At 48.0% G+C, this 17,325-nt stretch overlaps 2 protein-coding genes across 4 annotated transcripts; one reads left to right on the top strand and one right to left on the bottom strand.

Moving 5' to 3' along the window:
* Nucleotides 1,985–8,526, top strand: GPATCH4 (G-patch domain containing 4). Its single transcript, XM_005677341.3, has 8 exons — nt 1,985–2,085; nt 3,999–4,135; nt 4,584–4,657; nt 4,764–4,856; nt 4,950–5,036; nt 6,735–6,823; nt 7,058–7,108; nt 7,342–8,526. The coding sequence occupies exons 2-8, from the start codon at nt 4,057–4,059 to the stop codon at nt 8,084–8,086; spliced, it is 1,218 nt and encodes a 405-aa protein (XP_005677398.2). The 5' UTR covers nt 1,985–2,085; nt 3,999–4,056; the 3' UTR covers nt 8,087–8,526.
* Nucleotides 5,386–11,317, bottom strand: NAXE (NAD(P)HX epimerase). Of its 3 annotated transcripts, none has more exons than XM_013976609.2 (7): nt 11,091–11,317; nt 10,848–10,956; nt 10,589–10,699; nt 10,397–10,510; nt 9,486–9,633; nt 8,957–9,165; nt 5,386–5,728 (listed from the first exon to the last, which is right to left on the bottom strand). In XM_013976609.2, the coding sequence occupies exons 1-6, from the start codon at nt 11,315–11,317 to the stop codon at nt 8,963–8,965; spliced, it is 912 nt and encodes a 303-aa protein (XP_013832063.2). In that variant the 3' UTR covers nt 5,386–5,728; nt 8,957–8,962. The 3 variants fall into 3 exon arrangements, with proteins under 3 accessions (XP_013832063.2, XP_005677396.1, XP_017901780.1); XM_005677339.3 differs by lacking the exon at nt 5,386–5,728 and adding an exon at nt 8,412–8,648 and having other exon boundaries at nt 11,091–11,316; XM_018046291.1 differs by lacking the exon at nt 5,386–5,728 and having other exon boundaries at nt 8,881–9,165.

The following is a 17,325-nucleotide window of genomic DNA, read 5'->3' as shown; positions in this document are numbered from 1 at the left end:
AGTCTTCTCCAACACCACAGTTTGAAAGCATCAATTCTTTGGTACGCAGCTTTTGTTATAGTCCGGGTCTCTCATCCATACATGACTACTGGAAAAGCCATAGCTTTGAATATATAGACCTTTAAAGGAAAGTGATGTCTCTGCTTTTTAATATGCAGTCTAGTTTTGCCATAGCTTTTCTTACAAGTAGCAAGCATCTTTTAATTTCATGGCTGTAGTCATTGTCTGCAGAGATTTTGGAGTCCAAGAAAATAAAGTCTGTCACTGTTTCCATTTTTCCCCCCCATCTATTTGCCATTAACTGATGGGACTGGATGCCATGATCTTAGTTTTCTGAATGTTCAATTCAACAAATTATGGCCATTAGGTTTTCAGAATGGCTGACAAAGAGTACGCTGAACAGAAATTGTGGGCTGAAAAGGGCCCTTGACCTATTCATGAGTTTTCAAACTTCTTTTATGACCACAGTATAATATGTAAATACTAGATAGACAGGGGAGATAGAAAGGGTGGAAAATTGAAAGGGTGAAAATTGAAACCCTACCTATGGAATCTTCTCAGTGGCCCCTGCGACACTACAATAAAACCAAGTTTGTAAAGATGATTGTACTAGTTCAACATTCTAATTTTATAGACCAGGGAAAGGTTGCTCTCGAGCAGGAAGAGGACTCAGATCTGACTGCCATTCACGAAATGCTCCTCTATTGAATCCAACCTCTGAACAGTATATTTGAAGCATTCCACATCACTTATGAAAGCATCTACAAGCCCACTAATCAAGATCCATTGTTTAAAGTATTGTTCCCATGTAGCATATTTTAAAAGTAAAACTAATTTCATGTTAAAAAAACGTACTGGAATGAGGTAGTATGACATACTGAACAATTGTGACAAAGCTTGAGTGAAATGGCAGCTTTTCTCTTTGAAGATCCTAGGGGGCGCTAAGTTACCGTAAATATTGATGTGAAAGTGAAAGTGAAGTCGCTCAGTCGTGTCTGACTCTTTGAGACCCCATGGACTGTAGCCTACCAGGCTCCTCTGTCCATGGGATTTTCCAGGCAATAGTCCTGGAGTGGATTGCCATTTCCTTCTCCAGGGGATCTTCCCAACCCAGGGATAGAACCCGGGTCTCCTGCATTGTAGACAGACGCTTTACCGTCTGAGCCAGGGAAGTCCAAATATTGATATAGGGATGCAAATAAGGGAAAACTTTTTTCTTTTTCCCTTCCGATTTTAGTTCCTGGGTGGCTCAGTGGACCCTAAGAACACTGTGGGGATGAGAGGATGTGCAACCTCTCTTGCTGACTTCTTTGCAATGTTCTTTCCCTCTCCTGCTCAATGGATTCTCATACTTATAAGGCAAGTCTGAACTCCTCAACCTATTATGCATTCCGGGATTTTGCCTCTCCAGTCCCACTCGAGCTTCCAGCTTTGCTTGGGCTAGACAAAGTGCTCCTCGAAGTCAGGGCTCGTGTCTTACGCATCTTTGTATCGCCAGTACCAAAGAAGAACAGGTCCTGGCACAGAGGGGTGAATCAAAATGTGTTTGATGAACGTATTGAAACCTCTTACCTCTAGGATTTTATTTAAAAACAACAACAACAAAAAAAAACTGTCCCTGCAAGCTGAGTATTCATCCCCTGAATTATGGATCACCTCAGAGGTACTACCTCCTTCTCTGCCTCCACGAATCTCTCAGGCCACTCTCGATGCTTTCACCTAAAATTTTCCTTTCTCGTATTTGTGCCTAGGACTAGTCAATGTTGGACCCAAAGCTATTCTCCGAACCCCGATAGAGTCAGGTAGGACTGAAGTCACTTAGCTGCACAGGGCCTGCTGGGAGGCAATAAGTAGAATACCTCTCGAATCTCCAGAAATGGGCTAGCTCTGGGGCGGAGTTTCTATGGCAACCATACGGCAGGCCGGCCTCTCAGATAGTTTCTCCCGGGACCACAGAGACTCAGTTCCGGCGTGCATCTCTATGGTTTCCACAGCCTAGAAGGGTCGAAACAGCACTTCCGGGGAGATGGCTGCGCACAAGTCACGTTTGTCACATGTTTCTGCGGAGAGGATCGCGCAATGACGGTAAGGGGCTACAGTCCCCCGAATGGTGACTGTCATAGCTCGGGCTCAGGCGCAAATGTGACAGAAAGAGAATAGTTTTACTCAAGTGAAACTGCGGTCGGAGGGCTGGAGTTTTAACCTCCACAGGAAGGAACCCTAGGGAAAGGAGCCAGCTCTTCAGAACCTTTGTAAGAATGGTAGCCCAGGGTCCCTTCTCCAGAAAACTCACGTTGACTGGAAAGAAGACAGTTCCTGAAAGTGTGCTCACAGCCTTCGCAAAGACTGCGAGCACAGCCTGGTATCTAGCTTCTGTCCACAGTTAGCTGTTCTAGGTCGGTTAAGGAAATTCCCACCTGTGTCATTCAGTTCAACAATTAAGGACTGAACGCATTGAGGAGCTGCATTAAGTGTATCAGGGGTTTGGGAATAAGACTAAGCATAGGCTGTGGTATATAATATAATTTCAAATTAATGCGACAAGGCATAGGCTGTGTAAGTCTTAGCGTGTAAAGCGTAAATGGCTATGAGCCTGTGAGTAGTGATTGAGAACACCAGTTCTGGAGTGCCTGAGATCCTAGATCCGCTACTTAACCAGCTATTTGATTTGTGCAAGTAGCTAAACTTTTCAGTGCCATTTTTTCAGTTGTAAGTTACAGTAAAAACACCTCCAGGGAATTCCCTGGTGGTCCAGTGGTTGGGACTCTGTACCTTCACTGCGGAGGGCTGGAGTTCAGTCCATAGTTGGGGAGCTAAGATCCTGCAAGGAACCCGGGGCAGCCAAAACAAAACCCAAAACACCTCCCTGTGGGGTTGCTGAAAGGATTAAATGAGATAATATGTGTGAAACAATTAGCAACATGCTGGCATGTGGAAGGCTGAGTATAGAATTTGGGTTTTGGTATCAATGGCAGGTCCTAAAACAAGTCCCCCGCTGATAACTGAGGGATGACTGTAGTTGGGAATATAATAGAAGCCGGGCTACTATACAGTCATGCATCCTGGGCTCATATTTCCAGCTACATCCCTTACCAGCTATATAAGAAACCAGGGAAGAAACCGAGACTTTATTTTTCTCCTCTATAAAATAAGGACAATATCTGTCTTACAGAACTGTCAGGGTTAAATGAGACAGTATAATAGTATGTGTAATCCTCCTGTTAAATATAAGAGGACCTTTCCAAGCTGGACAGTTTCAAAAAGGGTGCTCCAACAAGACTGAAAGACAGTGGTGGTGAAGCCCCCACAGTGTAAATGCTGGGGCACAGGTATAGGATACAGGCTCTGTTAAGCACTGCTGTCTTATAACTGGAGGAGGAGATGGCAACCTACTCCAGTATTCTTGCTGGGAGAACCCCATGGGCAGAGGGACCTGGCGGGCTACAGACCAAAGGGTCACAAAGAATCATACAACTGAGCACAGACAGATATCACTCAGGTTAACAAACATCTCATTGCTTTGCTTTGTTTTTAACATGGTAATAAATCATGGGAGATGTTGTCAGGTAGCGGTCAAGAGTGGGAATTCTGCAGACCAGCTGCCTGATTGTGAATTCTACATGAATCAGCTGTGTGACCTTGAGCAAGTCACCTAACCTCTTTAGGCTTTAGTTTCCTCATTTGAACAAAAGGATAGTAATACTTTTCCTGAATGCAAAGTTTAGGAAATCTTCCTGGACTGTGACAGTTACATGAAATGATCCATGCAAAGCCTTAGCAAAGCCCAGCGTGTGGTGAGCTCTCCATAAATTTAGGTATTATTGTTAATACTGGTCTTCCTTGACTTTCAGCATGTTGACCTCTCAGTGGTCAGGGAGCTCCCTAAGGACGAGGCCTCCCAGCTTGGTCTCTGTTCCAGCTCCAGGAAAGAATTCTTATAAGAGCGGTTAGGATGGATTTGGTACATGATCTGAGCACTTTCTCCCTTCCTCTTAAAGGGATGACAGTGACTGCTGCTTCTCCAGTGAGGGCCTGAAGACAGTGACTTTTCTCACCATGAGTATTACCCCCGAGGTCAAGAGTCGGGGGATGAAGTTTGCTGAGGAGCAGTTGCTAAAGCATGGATGGACTCAAGGTGATTCCCAGGGGGCCCCTTCCACATCCCCCGACTCCCTCACTACCCTCTGCCCAGGGGAGAGGCATTATCCTGGATTAACCTCTCTGTAGTCTGTTCAATGGAAGAGGAAAAGTTAAAGAGAAAATTCAGCAATTTCCAGACATTTCCAGAAAAGGGAAGAAATATGACTGTGGATAGTGAGAAGGAAGTGGCTGAGAGAACTGGGAGTGGGAAAGAGATGACCTCTGTCCTGAGAGAATTATGGGAAAAGAGAGTTTGGGCTCAAAGACATGAAGACCGTATGGAGAGGTAGTAGGAAGAGTGGAACTGGGAGGGTTTCTGAGAGGGACAGGGCACGCCCAGTGCTAGGTGTGTGGAATGACAAGGAGTGGCATGTGCCAGGGTTGCTTTGTGAGGGCTTAGGGCAGGCAGTGGAATAAGCCAGGTCATTCGCTGTCTTCTGTAGGCAAAGGCCTGGGCCGGAAGGAGAATGGTATCACCCAGGCCCTCAGGGTGACGCTGAAGCAGGACACTTATGGGGTAAGGCTGGACAGACTGCGGGAGGTCAGTGGGATGGGAGATGGGGGCCTTGAAGATAGGGTGAGGGAGGGGAATGACAAGCCCTGAGTTCACACTTCTCTGGCAGGTGGGACACGACCCTGCCAAGGAGTTCACAAATCACTGGTGGAATGATCTGTTCAACAAGACTGCAGCCAACTTGGTGGTGGAAACTAGGCAGGTATAAGCTCTAACAGCAGGCATGTAACACACGAGGGCCTGGACACATGGGGGTGAGGGAGACGTGGCACCCACTCACACATACTTCCCCCAGGATGGAGTACAGATAAGACGCCTGTCTGAGGAGACCACCCGTCAGGATCACGCCAAGCCCAACTTGCTGTATCAGAAGTTTGTGAAGGTATTAGAGGCTGGGGGTGAGAGGGCCCACCCTTTCCCCTTCCCTGGTCTCTTGGGGTCTGAACAATTGCCTTGCATGCCCTACCTGTTCTCAGGACTGTCCTAAGTAGGGTCCTGGGACTAACCTCGCTGTTGCTGACCCAGACTGCCCAGATCCTCAGCAAGAATTGAAATCTTCAGGCTGCATGGATCCCTGCCCTCTGCTGAGGGGGCTGCAACAGGGAGTGGGAGGCGGAGGACAGTCAGGAGCTGCCAGAGGAGAGCAGGAAGGGGACATCTATTTCAAAGGACTTAGAAGCCTGAGGAGACCTGAGAGATTATCGGACCCATTGTCTTTTATTTGGCAGATACGGCCAGAAGTGGGGAGGTGGCTCACTGAAGAGCCCACAGGTGGCTAGTAACTATAAAAACCTGTTCTAGCCAAGGACTAGAACCCAGGTATTCAGACTTCGCTTTTCTAGCGTGCCAGTGGAAGGGAGCTGACATTTAATGATCTTCCATTACCTGCTTAAAGGCTCTACATGTTATCCAGCAGATCTTACCCATTCATCTCTGTGGCCATCTTCGGCCCCAGTTCAGACCATCATTTCCTGCATGGTTTCTTCCACAGCCTCATAACTAGCTAGGCTCCTCACTCTAGTCTCAATCCTCGTGCCAATCAGTTCATCCTCCACAAAGCATCCAGAGTGTTCTCTGTAAAACACAGGTTTCACTGCGTCACTGGCTCCTCCTTGACCTAGGATGACACAGTCTACAGGTGTCAGACTGACTCAGATGGCCCTTCAGGCCTTGTCCTCGCCTTCTTCCCTAGCCTGTTTCTCGGCACTTCGCAGGACCTCTGTCTACACTTTAGCCAGATTGATTCTGAATCTTTTTTAGGTACCATGTTTTATCACCTTCAAATTTTTGCATATGCTCCCCCTCTCTGGGACATTCTGCTTCCTTTACCTGCTGACCTTTTCCTTGTCTTTCAAAGCCGAGTTACTTGTAGGAACTATTCCCCAAACCCTGAAGCCTGGTCAGGTACCCCTCCTCTAGCAGAGATCGTTGTTGTTTAGTCACTAAGTCATGTCTGACTCTGGGGACACTATGGACTGTAGTCTGCCAGTATTTCCTTCATAATTGCTTACATTCTGCCATATCTCCTTCCCTGCTAATCACGTAGGATCTATGTTAGCTGCACCCATCTCATTCTTATTCCACTCTGTATCCCCAGCCTTTTAATCCATAGTAGGTTCTTAACCTGGTTAAATAAAGAACTGTGCATAGGTATTGGCCCAGGGGTGGGGGCCGGGGGGCGGGGAGGGGGGGTGGCGCACAGGTTGTGAAAAGAACCATCTTTATTGTCTGTTGCTAGAACCATGAGATGACCACCAGGGGGCACTTGTCCCACTGTGAAGACCTGATGACCCAGGCACTTGTCCCTCCCTTCTTGTTCTGCCCACTAGCTAGCTGGCTGTGGGCCAGGGAGCCAGGACTGCCCCTGCCCCACCCATTCCCAACTGCAGCCCACTTCCTGCCCAGGCTGACATATGCAGGTTGGCACACCTCTGTGGAGGTCTGTAAGAAGTGATGTCAGGGGCTGACAGATCTGTGCCTCTGGCTACTTGAGATGGTGGTTGGGAGTGGTTTCCAGAAGAGAAGTGGGATGACGGTGGTGTTGAGTGGGCCTTGTCCATCCCACGATTCCTCCTTCTAGACGGCCACACTGACTTCAAGTGGGGAGAAGCCAGACAAGGACTGGGAAAGCTGCAGTGATGACAGCCAGGAGCCCAAGCCTCCGAATGTGTGAGACATCTTTCTAGTGCTGGGGCATATGGGAGGAGATGCCTTCAAATCTCAGAAGAAAGGACCAGTATAATGCTTGACTGTGGTCTTCTTTGGGGGTGGAACTGTTGTACTAATCTTTGGCACTTCCAGGTCCTGAATAGGAACTCACTGGTGAATGTTTTGGAGGGGAGGAGAGGTCAAGCCTTTCCACCAGATCCATTTGTAATTCTGATTCCCACCCCTCTCCAACAGTCTGACCGATGAGATGCTGCTCCAGGCCTGCGAGGGACGAACAGCACACAAGTAAGTCGTGGTTGGCTTCTTGGGCTCCCTTCTTTTCTCCCCATCACAAGCCCACCATTGAGGGTGGCCTGTGCCACTCTTTTCACCCCAGAGGAAATGATTCCTACTCTTTGCCCATTTCTGAAGCTGCCTGAAGACAGGTAGCTCCTCCTTACCAACTTTCCCTGCAGTCTCAAAGATGAGGCTTCTTTTCCCTGATGGCCTCCCTCTGACTTGGGCCCCATCTATTTCAGGGCTGCCCGTCTTGGGATCACAATGAAAGCTAAGCTTGCTCGCTTAGAGGCCCAGGAGCAGGCCTTCCTGGCTCGGCTCAAAGGCCAGGACCCTGGGGTACCTCAACTGCAGTCTGAGAGCAAGCCCCCCAAGAAAAAGAAACAGAAAAGGAAACAGAAAGAGGAGGAAGAGGCCACAGCAACTGAAAGGAGTGCAGAAGAGTACTCAGAACACACTGACGGGAGCATCAGAAAAGGCAAGAAGAAGAGACGGCATCGAGAAGAAAGAGTCACAGATGAGAGAGAGGGCACAGCTACAGGAAACGAAGAGACCACAAGAACAGGTGGGCTTGGGGAACTGAAAAACAGAGAGCACGTCGACCGGTCCCTCAGGAAAAAGAAGAGGCAGCACCGTGAAGAGGAGAAGGTGGAGCTGGCGGTCTTAGATAATGAGGGAGGCAAGGTGGCTGTCAGTGGAGTCGGGACAGAGGAAGTGGAGAGGAGAGTATACACTCACCCACGTGGCAGAAGCAAGAAGAGGCGGCAGCATGAGGAAGAAGACTTGAACACAGAGGATGAAGAAGTTGAAGAGGCTCTCGTAGATAGTGGGACCAGAGAAGCAGAAAGCACATCGTGCAGTGATCAGAAAAGGGGGAGAAGCAAGAGGAAAAGACGGCAGCATCAGGAGGAGGAAGTCTTGGATGGACCTGGCGTCAACACTGCCCAGAAAGCAAAGAAGAAGAAGAAACGGAAGAAGAGAGACTGAAGGCCAGGCCATGGCGGGGCCCGACTGACGCCCCTCCAGGAGCTGAGGCCTCGGGCCTGAGCTGACGCAGGTCTTAGGCACCCTCTGTGAGGAGTCCCTCCCGAGGAAACAGCCGTGGAACAGCAGTCCGCTGAGAGGAGAGTGGTAGTGCCGTGTCTGAGTTGACGGAGAGGCAAGTCCCCCTAACAGAATCTAACCCAGAGATGGTGAACTCAGGCACCTGCAGGGGCCAGGCAGCTAAGGGACCAGGATGCGGGGAGCTGTGGCAGTGGGAATGCAGACATCTGAAGAGACATCTTGGCTAAAGAAGCTGAAAATGTAGATCTATGGGAAATATACTGATTTTTTATTTTGAAGGCTAAGAAAAACATGCAAATTCAGCCCATAGATTGCCAGTTTCTAACTATACCAAATTGAATAAACATCAGCTTGGTCTTCTAGTCTGTAGATAAGTTGTGACTGTCATCTCCATTCTCAGCCCGGGAAGGTCCTGAATACAAATTAGTTCCCTTAGAGGCCTCTGAAGAAGTTCCTTCTGTTAACATCTGGTAGTCTTGCTATGCTGTTAAGTGAAAGGAGAGAGTTCAGAGAACCTCACCCAGCTCCCTGTCTGCATCCCTAATAACTGTGTGCGTGTAAAGGACGCACACCTCGCCTGGGAGCCTTTTTCAGCATCTGAAAGTCAACTGTCATTGCCCCCAAATGCCATAGAAACCTCTCTTGCATACTGTTCCCACAGAGAGTGCACCACCTCTCCAGTGTTGTTCTCTGGCTATACCATCTCTTAACCGTTATTGTCAGAAGAGCTCCCAGGACTCCACAGTTCTGGGAGAGAGGCACTAAGTCTTTATTGGAAAGAATGCCCCCCACCTTCTCTCACTGCAGACGATAGACACATTCGGTGTCAGGGTAGGGTGGTAGGTTCAGCTGGTACTTCTTTTCCAGAGCAGGTGGCACGAAGCGACCCCCCAGGTAGTGGTAACGACCAGTAAACTGGGTTGCAGACTTTTTGGGTGCTGTCAGGGAGATGAGCAAGTCTGGCTGGATTCCTCCAGAGCTTCCCTTCTCCACGTCCCATCCTGAAAAGAAGGTGGTAGTCAGAGCAGAAGGGACCAAGATGTCCAGTCCCTTCCACACCTTGCTCTGCTCTAATCTTAAAGGAGTGGGAAGCCCCCTGGGTCCCCACCTGAGGAAATCATGTCCTTGGAGCTGCACACACTCCTGGGCTCTGGTCTCACAGTCAACATGTAAAGGGCATTCCTAAACTCTGTTCCTCAGCCTTACTTTGGCTCGCTCTTCACCTCTAGACTCTGAACCTTGAATCAGGAACAAGAACTCCTAGGTACCTACCTCAAGACAGGGCAGGGCCCTGATCCCCCCAACCTCCTTGGACCCGCACCTGAGGGAATGTCGATGCTGGCAATGGGCACAGTGAGTCCATTCAGGACGCTCAGGATGCTGCGGAATGGCTCCCGAACCTCACCCGTGAAGCTGAAGCCAAAGATGGCATCCACCACCAGCTCATACAGTTCATCAATCAGCATCGGCTGTAGTAGAGAAGGAGAAGATGTCAGAGCTAGCAGCTTCACAAAGAACCCTTAACAGGAAAGGGCTGTCCTCTGTACCCAAAGGCCACAGGCACAGGGAGAAATTTAATCTCATTCAAATGGCATTCTGAGGCCTAGAGTTCAGTGCAAGTCACTGATTGAGGCCAAGCTGAGTCCAGTCACATCTTCCGCTCTGAGTGTCTGCCAACCACTGGAGAGGCTACAGTGTAGCACAGCCCGAGACCTGGAGTCAGGAGGGGCAGGCTTTGGCCTTGCCTCTGCCGTGAACTGATGTGTGACTTTGGACAAATCACTTACCTTCTTTTGCATCTCAGTCTCTTCATCTGTAAAACGTGCTAAGGAATTTTAAAACGTTCTCAAGTTACCCACTCCTAAACCCATCATCTGAAGAAAGGGTTTAGGATAAGGTAGTCACTTCAGTTCCCAAGAGGGGCACATAATGTGTTTACCGCATGCTAGAGGAAGAGGAATTGGCTACAGCGTGGAAAGAGTGACCAGGGGAGATTAAGGGGAAATAAAGCTTTAGAGAAGGGGGTGCTGGCAACTCATAAATGGAGCACACCCTATGACACCAATTCCATTCAGGTAGCATGCTTCAGGCACCTGTGTCAGGCACTCTCCCTGCCCTCTAACAGTTAATCTAGAGAGGGAGAGTCGTGAGTGAGCTCAGCCTGGAAAGGTGAGTGAAGAGCAGGATGCAGGCAGCAGTTACTGAGGAGGGCCGTGAACAGGAGCCACCTACCTCTGAGGGCATTTCACCAAGGAAGGGGATGTCCATTTTCTGGCACTGCGTCACCAGTGCGGTGAAAAGTGGCTTGTTAGGCCTTTTAGGGTAATAGATGGTTGGCTGGTAGCCCTACGGGGAAAGGAAGGTGGGTAATTCAAGCCCAGGTCTTGGAAACCACTCCCCCACAGCCCTTCCCTGCATACTCACAAAGAGTTTGAGGTGTCGAGCACAGACCAGGCCATCTCCTCCGTTATTCCCAGGGCCACAGATGACCAGGACGGTAGGGGGGCTCCTGGACAAGGACGTGGGGGGATATGCCTGAAGGCAGAGTCAAAGGGGATTCAGAGGGGCTTTGGGCAGTGACAGACCAGGCTTGGCCTGGCCGTCCCTCCCCTCACTTCGTTGCGCCTAGGCCGGGGGGCTTGTACAATGGCTTGCCCCAAAGGTCGAGCGTTGTGCCACTGACCTTGGCAATGGCTGTGGCACAGCTCAGACCGGCCAGCTCCATAAGTTGGTCCACGCTGAACTGGTACTCATTAAACAGCTCCTGGTCCACGGCTTGCGCCTCCTCCTGGCTGAGGAAACCCACGGCCTGAGTCCCCACCCCTCAGGTGCTCCCTCGCGCGGGCGGCGCGGCCGCCCCAGGTCCCGCCCCCTTGGGTTCCACCCAAGTCCTACGCCCCGCTTGCCCGCTCAGAACTTCGCCTACCTCAGGTATTTCACTGCTGAACTCGCCATGACTTCTGAGTCCCCGCGGCCACCCGAGATCAGCCGCTGCGGCACCCACCAGGTGGGTCCTGCGCGACAGGAGCCGGCCTGGACTCTGACGCGTGACAGGCGCGAGCCTGCAACCAGCAGCCCGAGCCCCAGAAGCGCCCGCAAACCGGACATCCAGCTAGCCAGCAGGGAGGGAGCACGCTGGCCCGCCCGGCGCATGCGCAGCACTTAGCCCTGCCCCCCAGGGGCCGGGCCCGCACGCACCCTGGCCGGAAGAGGTCCTACGACTGGCAACTCCGCCGCTTCTCCTCTTGTTACGGTGCGCGCCAACGCCCGGGTGCCTTCCCACCGCGGCCCCGCCTCCGTCAGGGCGTCTTGTCTTACAGTCTGGATCCCAGCCCATCGCCGGAGCATTTTCATATTGCCTCGCAAATGACCCGAAGTGCTTTGCTCCCAAGCGCCCGTCGATAATAACTCTTCATTTCTTCATGCTTTTGTGTAGCAGTTCTGTTACTGCTAAGCTGTATAGCACAGCAGTTAACCCGGGTTCCTGCTCTACCACTTAGTGAGTGAACTTGGCTTTCCAGATTTGTTGCCTGTCTATAAAATGGGATACGAGTACATATGGGGCTGTAGTCCATGCAAAGCCGTAGACAGCGTCAGGCACATAGGGCTCAATAAGTTAATGTTCTTATCAACGTTATGATTATACAGTGGAAGTGAGAAATAGATTTAAGGGACTAGATCTGATAGAGTGCCTGATGAACTATGGACGGAGGTTCGTGACATTGTACAGGAGACAGGGATCAAGACCACCTCCATGGAAAAGAAATGCAAAAAAGCAAAATGGCTGTCTCAGGAGGCCTTACAAATAGCTGTGAAAAGAAGAGAAGCAAAAAGCAAAGGAGAAAAAGGAAAGATATAAGCATCTGAATGCAGAGTTCCAAAGAATAGCAAGAAGAGAAAAGAAAGCCTTCCTCAGCGATCAGTGGAAAGAAATAGAGGAAAACAACAGAATGGGAAAGACTAGAGATCTCTTCAAGAAAATCAGAGATACCAAGGGAACATTTCATGCAAAGATGTGCTCGATAAAGGGCAGAAATGGTATGGACCTAACAAGCAGAAGATATTATGAAGAGGTGGCAAGAATACACAGAAGAACTGTACAAAAAAGATCTTCACGACCAAGATAATCACGATCACTCACCTAGAGCCAGACATCCTGGAATGTGAAGTCAAGTGGGCCTTAGAAAACATCACTATGAACAAAGCTAGTGCCAGTAGAGCTATTTCAAATCCTGAAAGATGATGCTGTGAAAGTGGTGCACTCAATATGCCAGCAAATTTGGAAAACTCAGCAGTGGCCACAGGACTGGAAAAGGTCAGTTTTCATTCCAATCCCAAAGAAAGGCAATGCCACAGAATGCTCAAACTACTACACAATTGCACTCATCTCACACGCTAGTAAAGTAATGCTCAAAATTCTCCAAGCCAGGCTTCAACAATACATGAACCGTGAACTTCCAGATGTTCAAGCTGGTTTTAGAAAAGGCAGAGGAACCAGAGATCAAATTGCCAACATCTGCTGGATCATGGAAAAAGCAAGAGAGTTCCAGAAAAACATCTATTTCTGCCTTATTGACTATGCCAAAGCCTTTGACTGTGTGGATCACAATCAACTGTGGAAACTTCTGAAAGAGATGGGAATACCAGACCACCTAACCTGCCTCTTGAGAAACCTGTGTGCGGTCAGGAGGCAACAATTAGAACTGGGCATGGAACAACAGACTGGTTCCAAATAGGAAAAGAAGTATGTCAAGGCGGTATATTGTCACCCTGCTTATTTAACTTCTATGCAGAGTACATCATGAGAAATGCTGGGCTGGAAGAAGCACAAGCTGGAATCAAGATTGCTGGGAGAAATATCAATAACCTCAGATATGCAGATGATACCACCCTTATGGCAGAAAATGAAGAGGAACTAAAAAGCCTCTTGATGAAAGTGAAAGAGGAGAGTGAAAAAATTGGCTTAAAGCTCAACATTCAGAAAATGAAGATCATGGCATCCGATCCCATCACTTCATGGGAAATAGATGGGGAAACAGTGGAAACAGTGTCAGACTTTATTTTTGGGGGCTCCAAAAATCACTGCAGATGGTGACTGCAGCCATGAAATTAAAAGACGCTTACTCCTTGGAAGAAAAGTTATGACCAACCTAGATAGCATATTGAAAAGCAGAGACATTACTCTGCCAACAAAGGTCCATCTAGTCAAGGCTATGGTTTTTCCAGTAGTCATGTATGGATGTGAGAGTTGGACTATGAAGAAAGCTGAGTGCTGAAGAATTGATGCTTTTGAACTGTGGTGTTGGAAAAGATTCTTGAGAGTCCCTTGGACTGCAAGGAGATCCAACCAGTCCATTCTGAAGGAGATCAGCCCTGGGATTTCTTTGGAGGGAATGATGCTGAAGCTGAAACTCCAGTACTTTGGCCACCTCATGTGAAGGGTTGACTCATTGGAAAAACTCTGATGGTGGGAGGGATTGGGGGCAGGAGGAGAAGGGGACGACAGAGGATGAGATGGCTGGATGGCATCACTGACTCGATGCCAGTGAGTCTGAGTGCACTCCGGGAGTTGGTGATGGACAGGGAGGCCTGGCGTGCTGCGATTCATGGGGTCACAAAGAGTCGGCACGACTGAGTGACTGAACTGAACTGAAGCATTTCATATAACTTGGGACCCCTCTCCCCACTAAATTACCTCGCTTATCTCTGCTTACCTGCCTTCCCAGGTAAAGAACCCGCCTGCCAATGCAGGAGAAGTAAGAGAGGCGAATTAGATCCCTGGATGGGGAAGATCCCCTGGAGAAGGAAATGGCAACCTACTCCAGTATTCTTGTATCCAGTATTCTTGAAAGGAGCCTGGCAGGCCACAGTCCATGGGGTATAAAGAGTCAGACATGACTTAGTGACTAAACAACAACAGGATTGAGGGGGATGTTTTTATGTTAGTTTATTCTGTTTCTGTAACAAATTCCATTCCTGGCTAGTTCACTGAGAAAAGCAAAAACCTCTCCTACTTTAAAAGAAAAAAATTATTTATTTATATCAGCTGTGCTGAGTCTTCCTTGCTGCCAGGGTTTTTTTCCTTATTCACAGCGAGGGGGAGCTACTCTCTAGTTGCAATGCTTGGACTTTTCATTGTGGTTGCTTCTCTTGTTTCAGAGCCTGGGCTTTAGGGCACGCAGACTTCAATAGTTGCTATTCCTGGGCTCAGTAGTTGTGGTTCCCCAGCTCTAGAGCACAGGCTCAGTAGTTTTGGCGCCTGGGCTGAGTTACTCTGCGGCATGTGGGATCTTTCTGGACCAGGGATCGAACCCATGTCTTCTGCATTGGCAGGCAGATTCTTTACCACTGAGCCACAAGAGAAGCCGGAACCCCTCCTGCTTTTAACTATTCCTCTGATGCTGTGCAGTGCTGTGCTTAGTCGCTCAGTCGTGTCTGACTCTGCAGCCCCATGGATTGTAGCCTGCCAGGCTCCTCTGTTAATGGGATTTTTCGGGCAAGAATACTAGAATGGGATGCCATTTTCCTTCTCCAGGGGATCTTCCCAACCCAGGGATCGAACCAGTGTCTCCTGTTTCTCCTGCATCACAAGGAGATTATTTAGTTACCCACTGAGCCATCTGGGAAGCCCATTCCTCTGATAGTCTCTCTTTTTTTATTATAAGAGGCTTACGATCACCTATGGCTTGTAACCTTGCCTTCATCTATGTTTATTTACATGTCTGATGTGGAAAATTGAATGTATCAGACTGTGATTGTGGTGGAAAATTGTTTTGGTTAGACTGTGGTTTACTCATCCTTGTTTTTTCGTTTATTCATCTTAATTAAAAGAGAGTTTACATTACAATTGCATAATCTTATCTAAGACCTCACTAATTTTGTTTTATAGCTTCACCAGTATATAAGTAGCTTCACTTTTATATATTAGTCATGACTTAGTGACTGAACAACAAGACTCCCTACAGGCCTACTTGAGAAAATTAGTCAATTCTGAAGATTCATTTCCAAAACACACTGTGAAGAATGTTTCTTTAACATAGATAATATTTTGAGTATATGTACCCAGTGCTGACATGAGTCTTCTCATTTTATCCTTACAACAACTGTCATTATCCCTATTTTCCAGATGAGGAAGTGAGAGTGTTAGTCACTCATTAGTGTCTGATTCTTTGCAAACCCGTGGACTGTAGCTGGCCAGGTTCCTCTGTCCATGGAATTCTCCAGGTAAGAATACTGGAGTAGGTGCCATTCCCCTCCCCAGGGGATCTTCCTGACCCAGGAATTAAGCCCGGGTCTCCTGCACTGAAGGCGGATTAGGAAACCGAGGCTCAAAGATGTTGAATGATATGTCCAATGATACACTGATAGCTGTCAGTGGAGATAGGACCCAAGCAGCTTGACCTGAAGTCTGAAGTCTTAAGCATTATTCTATGCTGAAATGCCTCTCCAAATGCAGAGCTATATATCTGAAGGGTTATCAACTGCTGACTTCATTCAGATGAGATGTAACTATAAAATAGTAACACAAAACATATCCCACCATACACACTTAGAATTCATGAAACAGCCAATGAAGGCTATCTTCAGCAAGGCAGTGCCCAACCTGTTCCACCTTGCTGCCTTTCACATTTTGGAGTGTGCTCTAGAAAATGCCTTCAAAGTCAATTTAAGAAGGGCATGTCGGGCTTCCCTGGTGCTCAGTGGTAAAGAATCTATCTCCAGTGCAGGAGACACAGGTTCAATCCCTGATCTGGGAAGATTCCACGTGCAGATGAGCAACTAAGTCCATGTGCCACAACTACTGAGCCTGTGCTCTAGAGCCCAGGAGCTGCAACTACTGGAGCCCATGTGCCTAGACAACCCATGCTCTGCAACAAGAGGAGAATCTATTGCCATGAGGAGCCTGAGTACTGCAACTAAAGAGTAGCCCCTGCTCTCCACAACTAGAGAAAAACCTGTGCAGCAGTGAAGATCCAGCACAGCAAAAAAATAAATGAAAACCTTTTAAAGAAAGGGGGCATGAGGATTGAGTATTTGCTAAGTTCCAGATGCTCTGCCTATATTATCTAATTTGATCCTGTCCATCCTATGATGTATTTTTGTCCTTATGTTATAGATGAGAAGTTGCGTAGCAGAGAGAAGTTAAGTAATTTTCCTAAGGTAATATAGCTATAAAATGGTAGAGCCAATGATGCTTGATCCTGACCTAGGATCAATACTCTTGTGTGGCAGATGCTGCTACTTGTCCCTCAAAATCATTCTCCTTTCTTCTTTCTTCATTTAAAGGCAGTTTGATTGGCTTTGTTATAGTCAGTGAATCTACATCTCAGTCAAGACATCTCCAATGCCTGACAAGATAATAAGCTCTATTGAGGTAAGGAAGATTCAAAACCTGGTTTTGTGCCTGAAACCTAGTAGGTCTCTATGTACAAATATTTTAATGAATCCTTAAAATCTCATTGTGAAGAAATTCACAGTGCAGTAGAATGCCTCTTATCTGACACGACTGCTGCTGCTGCTAAGTTGCTTCAGTCGTGTCTGACTCTGTGCGACCCCATAGATGGCAGCCCATCAGGCTCCCCTGTCCCTGGGATTCTCCAGGCAAGAACACTGGAGTGGGTTGCCATTTCCTTCTCCAATGCATGAAAGTGAAAAGTGAAAGTGAAGTCGCTCAGTCGTGTCCGACTCTTAGCGACCCCATGGACTGCAGCCCACCAGGCTCCTCCGTCCATGGGATTTTTCCAGGCAAGAGTACTGGAGTGGGGTGCCATTGCCTTCTCTGATCTGACACGACTGGGACTAGATTATTTTACTTCAACAAACGTTCATTTGCCATCTGTCAAAGTGTGACCGGAGTCTTGCCTTTGAGGATAAGGCCAAAGACTGTAGTTATCCATCTTCTTTCTTGCACAAACTTCACCACCTACATATCACCTAACAGTTTAAAGTTGGCTTCCTTAAGGTGGAACAGAAAATTGATGGTATATTTAAAGCAATCTAAGTGCAAAATTCACCTAGATTTTTATGATTTCCCCCAATTTGTAATAGTTTCTCTGCTCACATCTAATTCAACAGCAGTTTTTAAAGTCACTCAACCTGAATTGTGTCTTCTAAAGATTCCATTTAGTTGTCATAGAAACAGCTTGTTTTCACACTCTTAG

This window comes from Capra hircus, chromosome 3 (genome assembly GCF_001704415.2).
Source record: "Capra hircus breed San Clemente chromosome 3, ASM170441v1, whole genome shotgun sequence".
NCBI lineage: Eukaryota > Metazoa > Chordata > Mammalia > Artiodactyla > Bovidae > Capra > Capra hircus.
Note: the sequence above shows the minus strand (reverse complement) of the source record. Positions and strands in the feature narration are given on the sequence as shown.

Bases quoted from the DNA above. Each gene is read 5' to 3' on its own strand.
- GPATCH4 (XM_005677341.3), top strand. From the start codon at position 4,057: ATGAGTATTACCCCCGAGGTCAAGAGTCGGGGGATGAAGTTTGCTGAG. The intron at 4,136-4,583 runs GTGATTCCCAGG...TGTCTTCTGTAG, and splicing joins AAAGCATGGATGGACTCAAG to GCAAAGGCCTGGGCCGGAAG. The intron at 5,037-6,734 runs GTATTAGAGGCT...TCCTCCTTCTAG, and splicing joins TGTATCAGAAGTTTGTGAAG to ACGGCCACACTGACTTCAAG.
- NAXE (XM_013976609.2), bottom strand. From the start codon at position 11,317: ATGCGCCGGGCGGGCCAGCGTGCTCCCTCCCTGCTGGCTAGCTGGATG. The intron at 9,634-10,396 runs GTAGGTGGCTCC...TCTCTACTACAG, and splicing joins TTGGTGAAATGCCCTCAGAG to CCGATGCTGATTGATGAACT. The intron at 9,166-9,485 runs GTGCGGGTCCAA...CCTTCTTTTCAG, and splicing joins CAGCATCGACATTCCCTCAG to GATGGGACGTGGAGAAGGGA.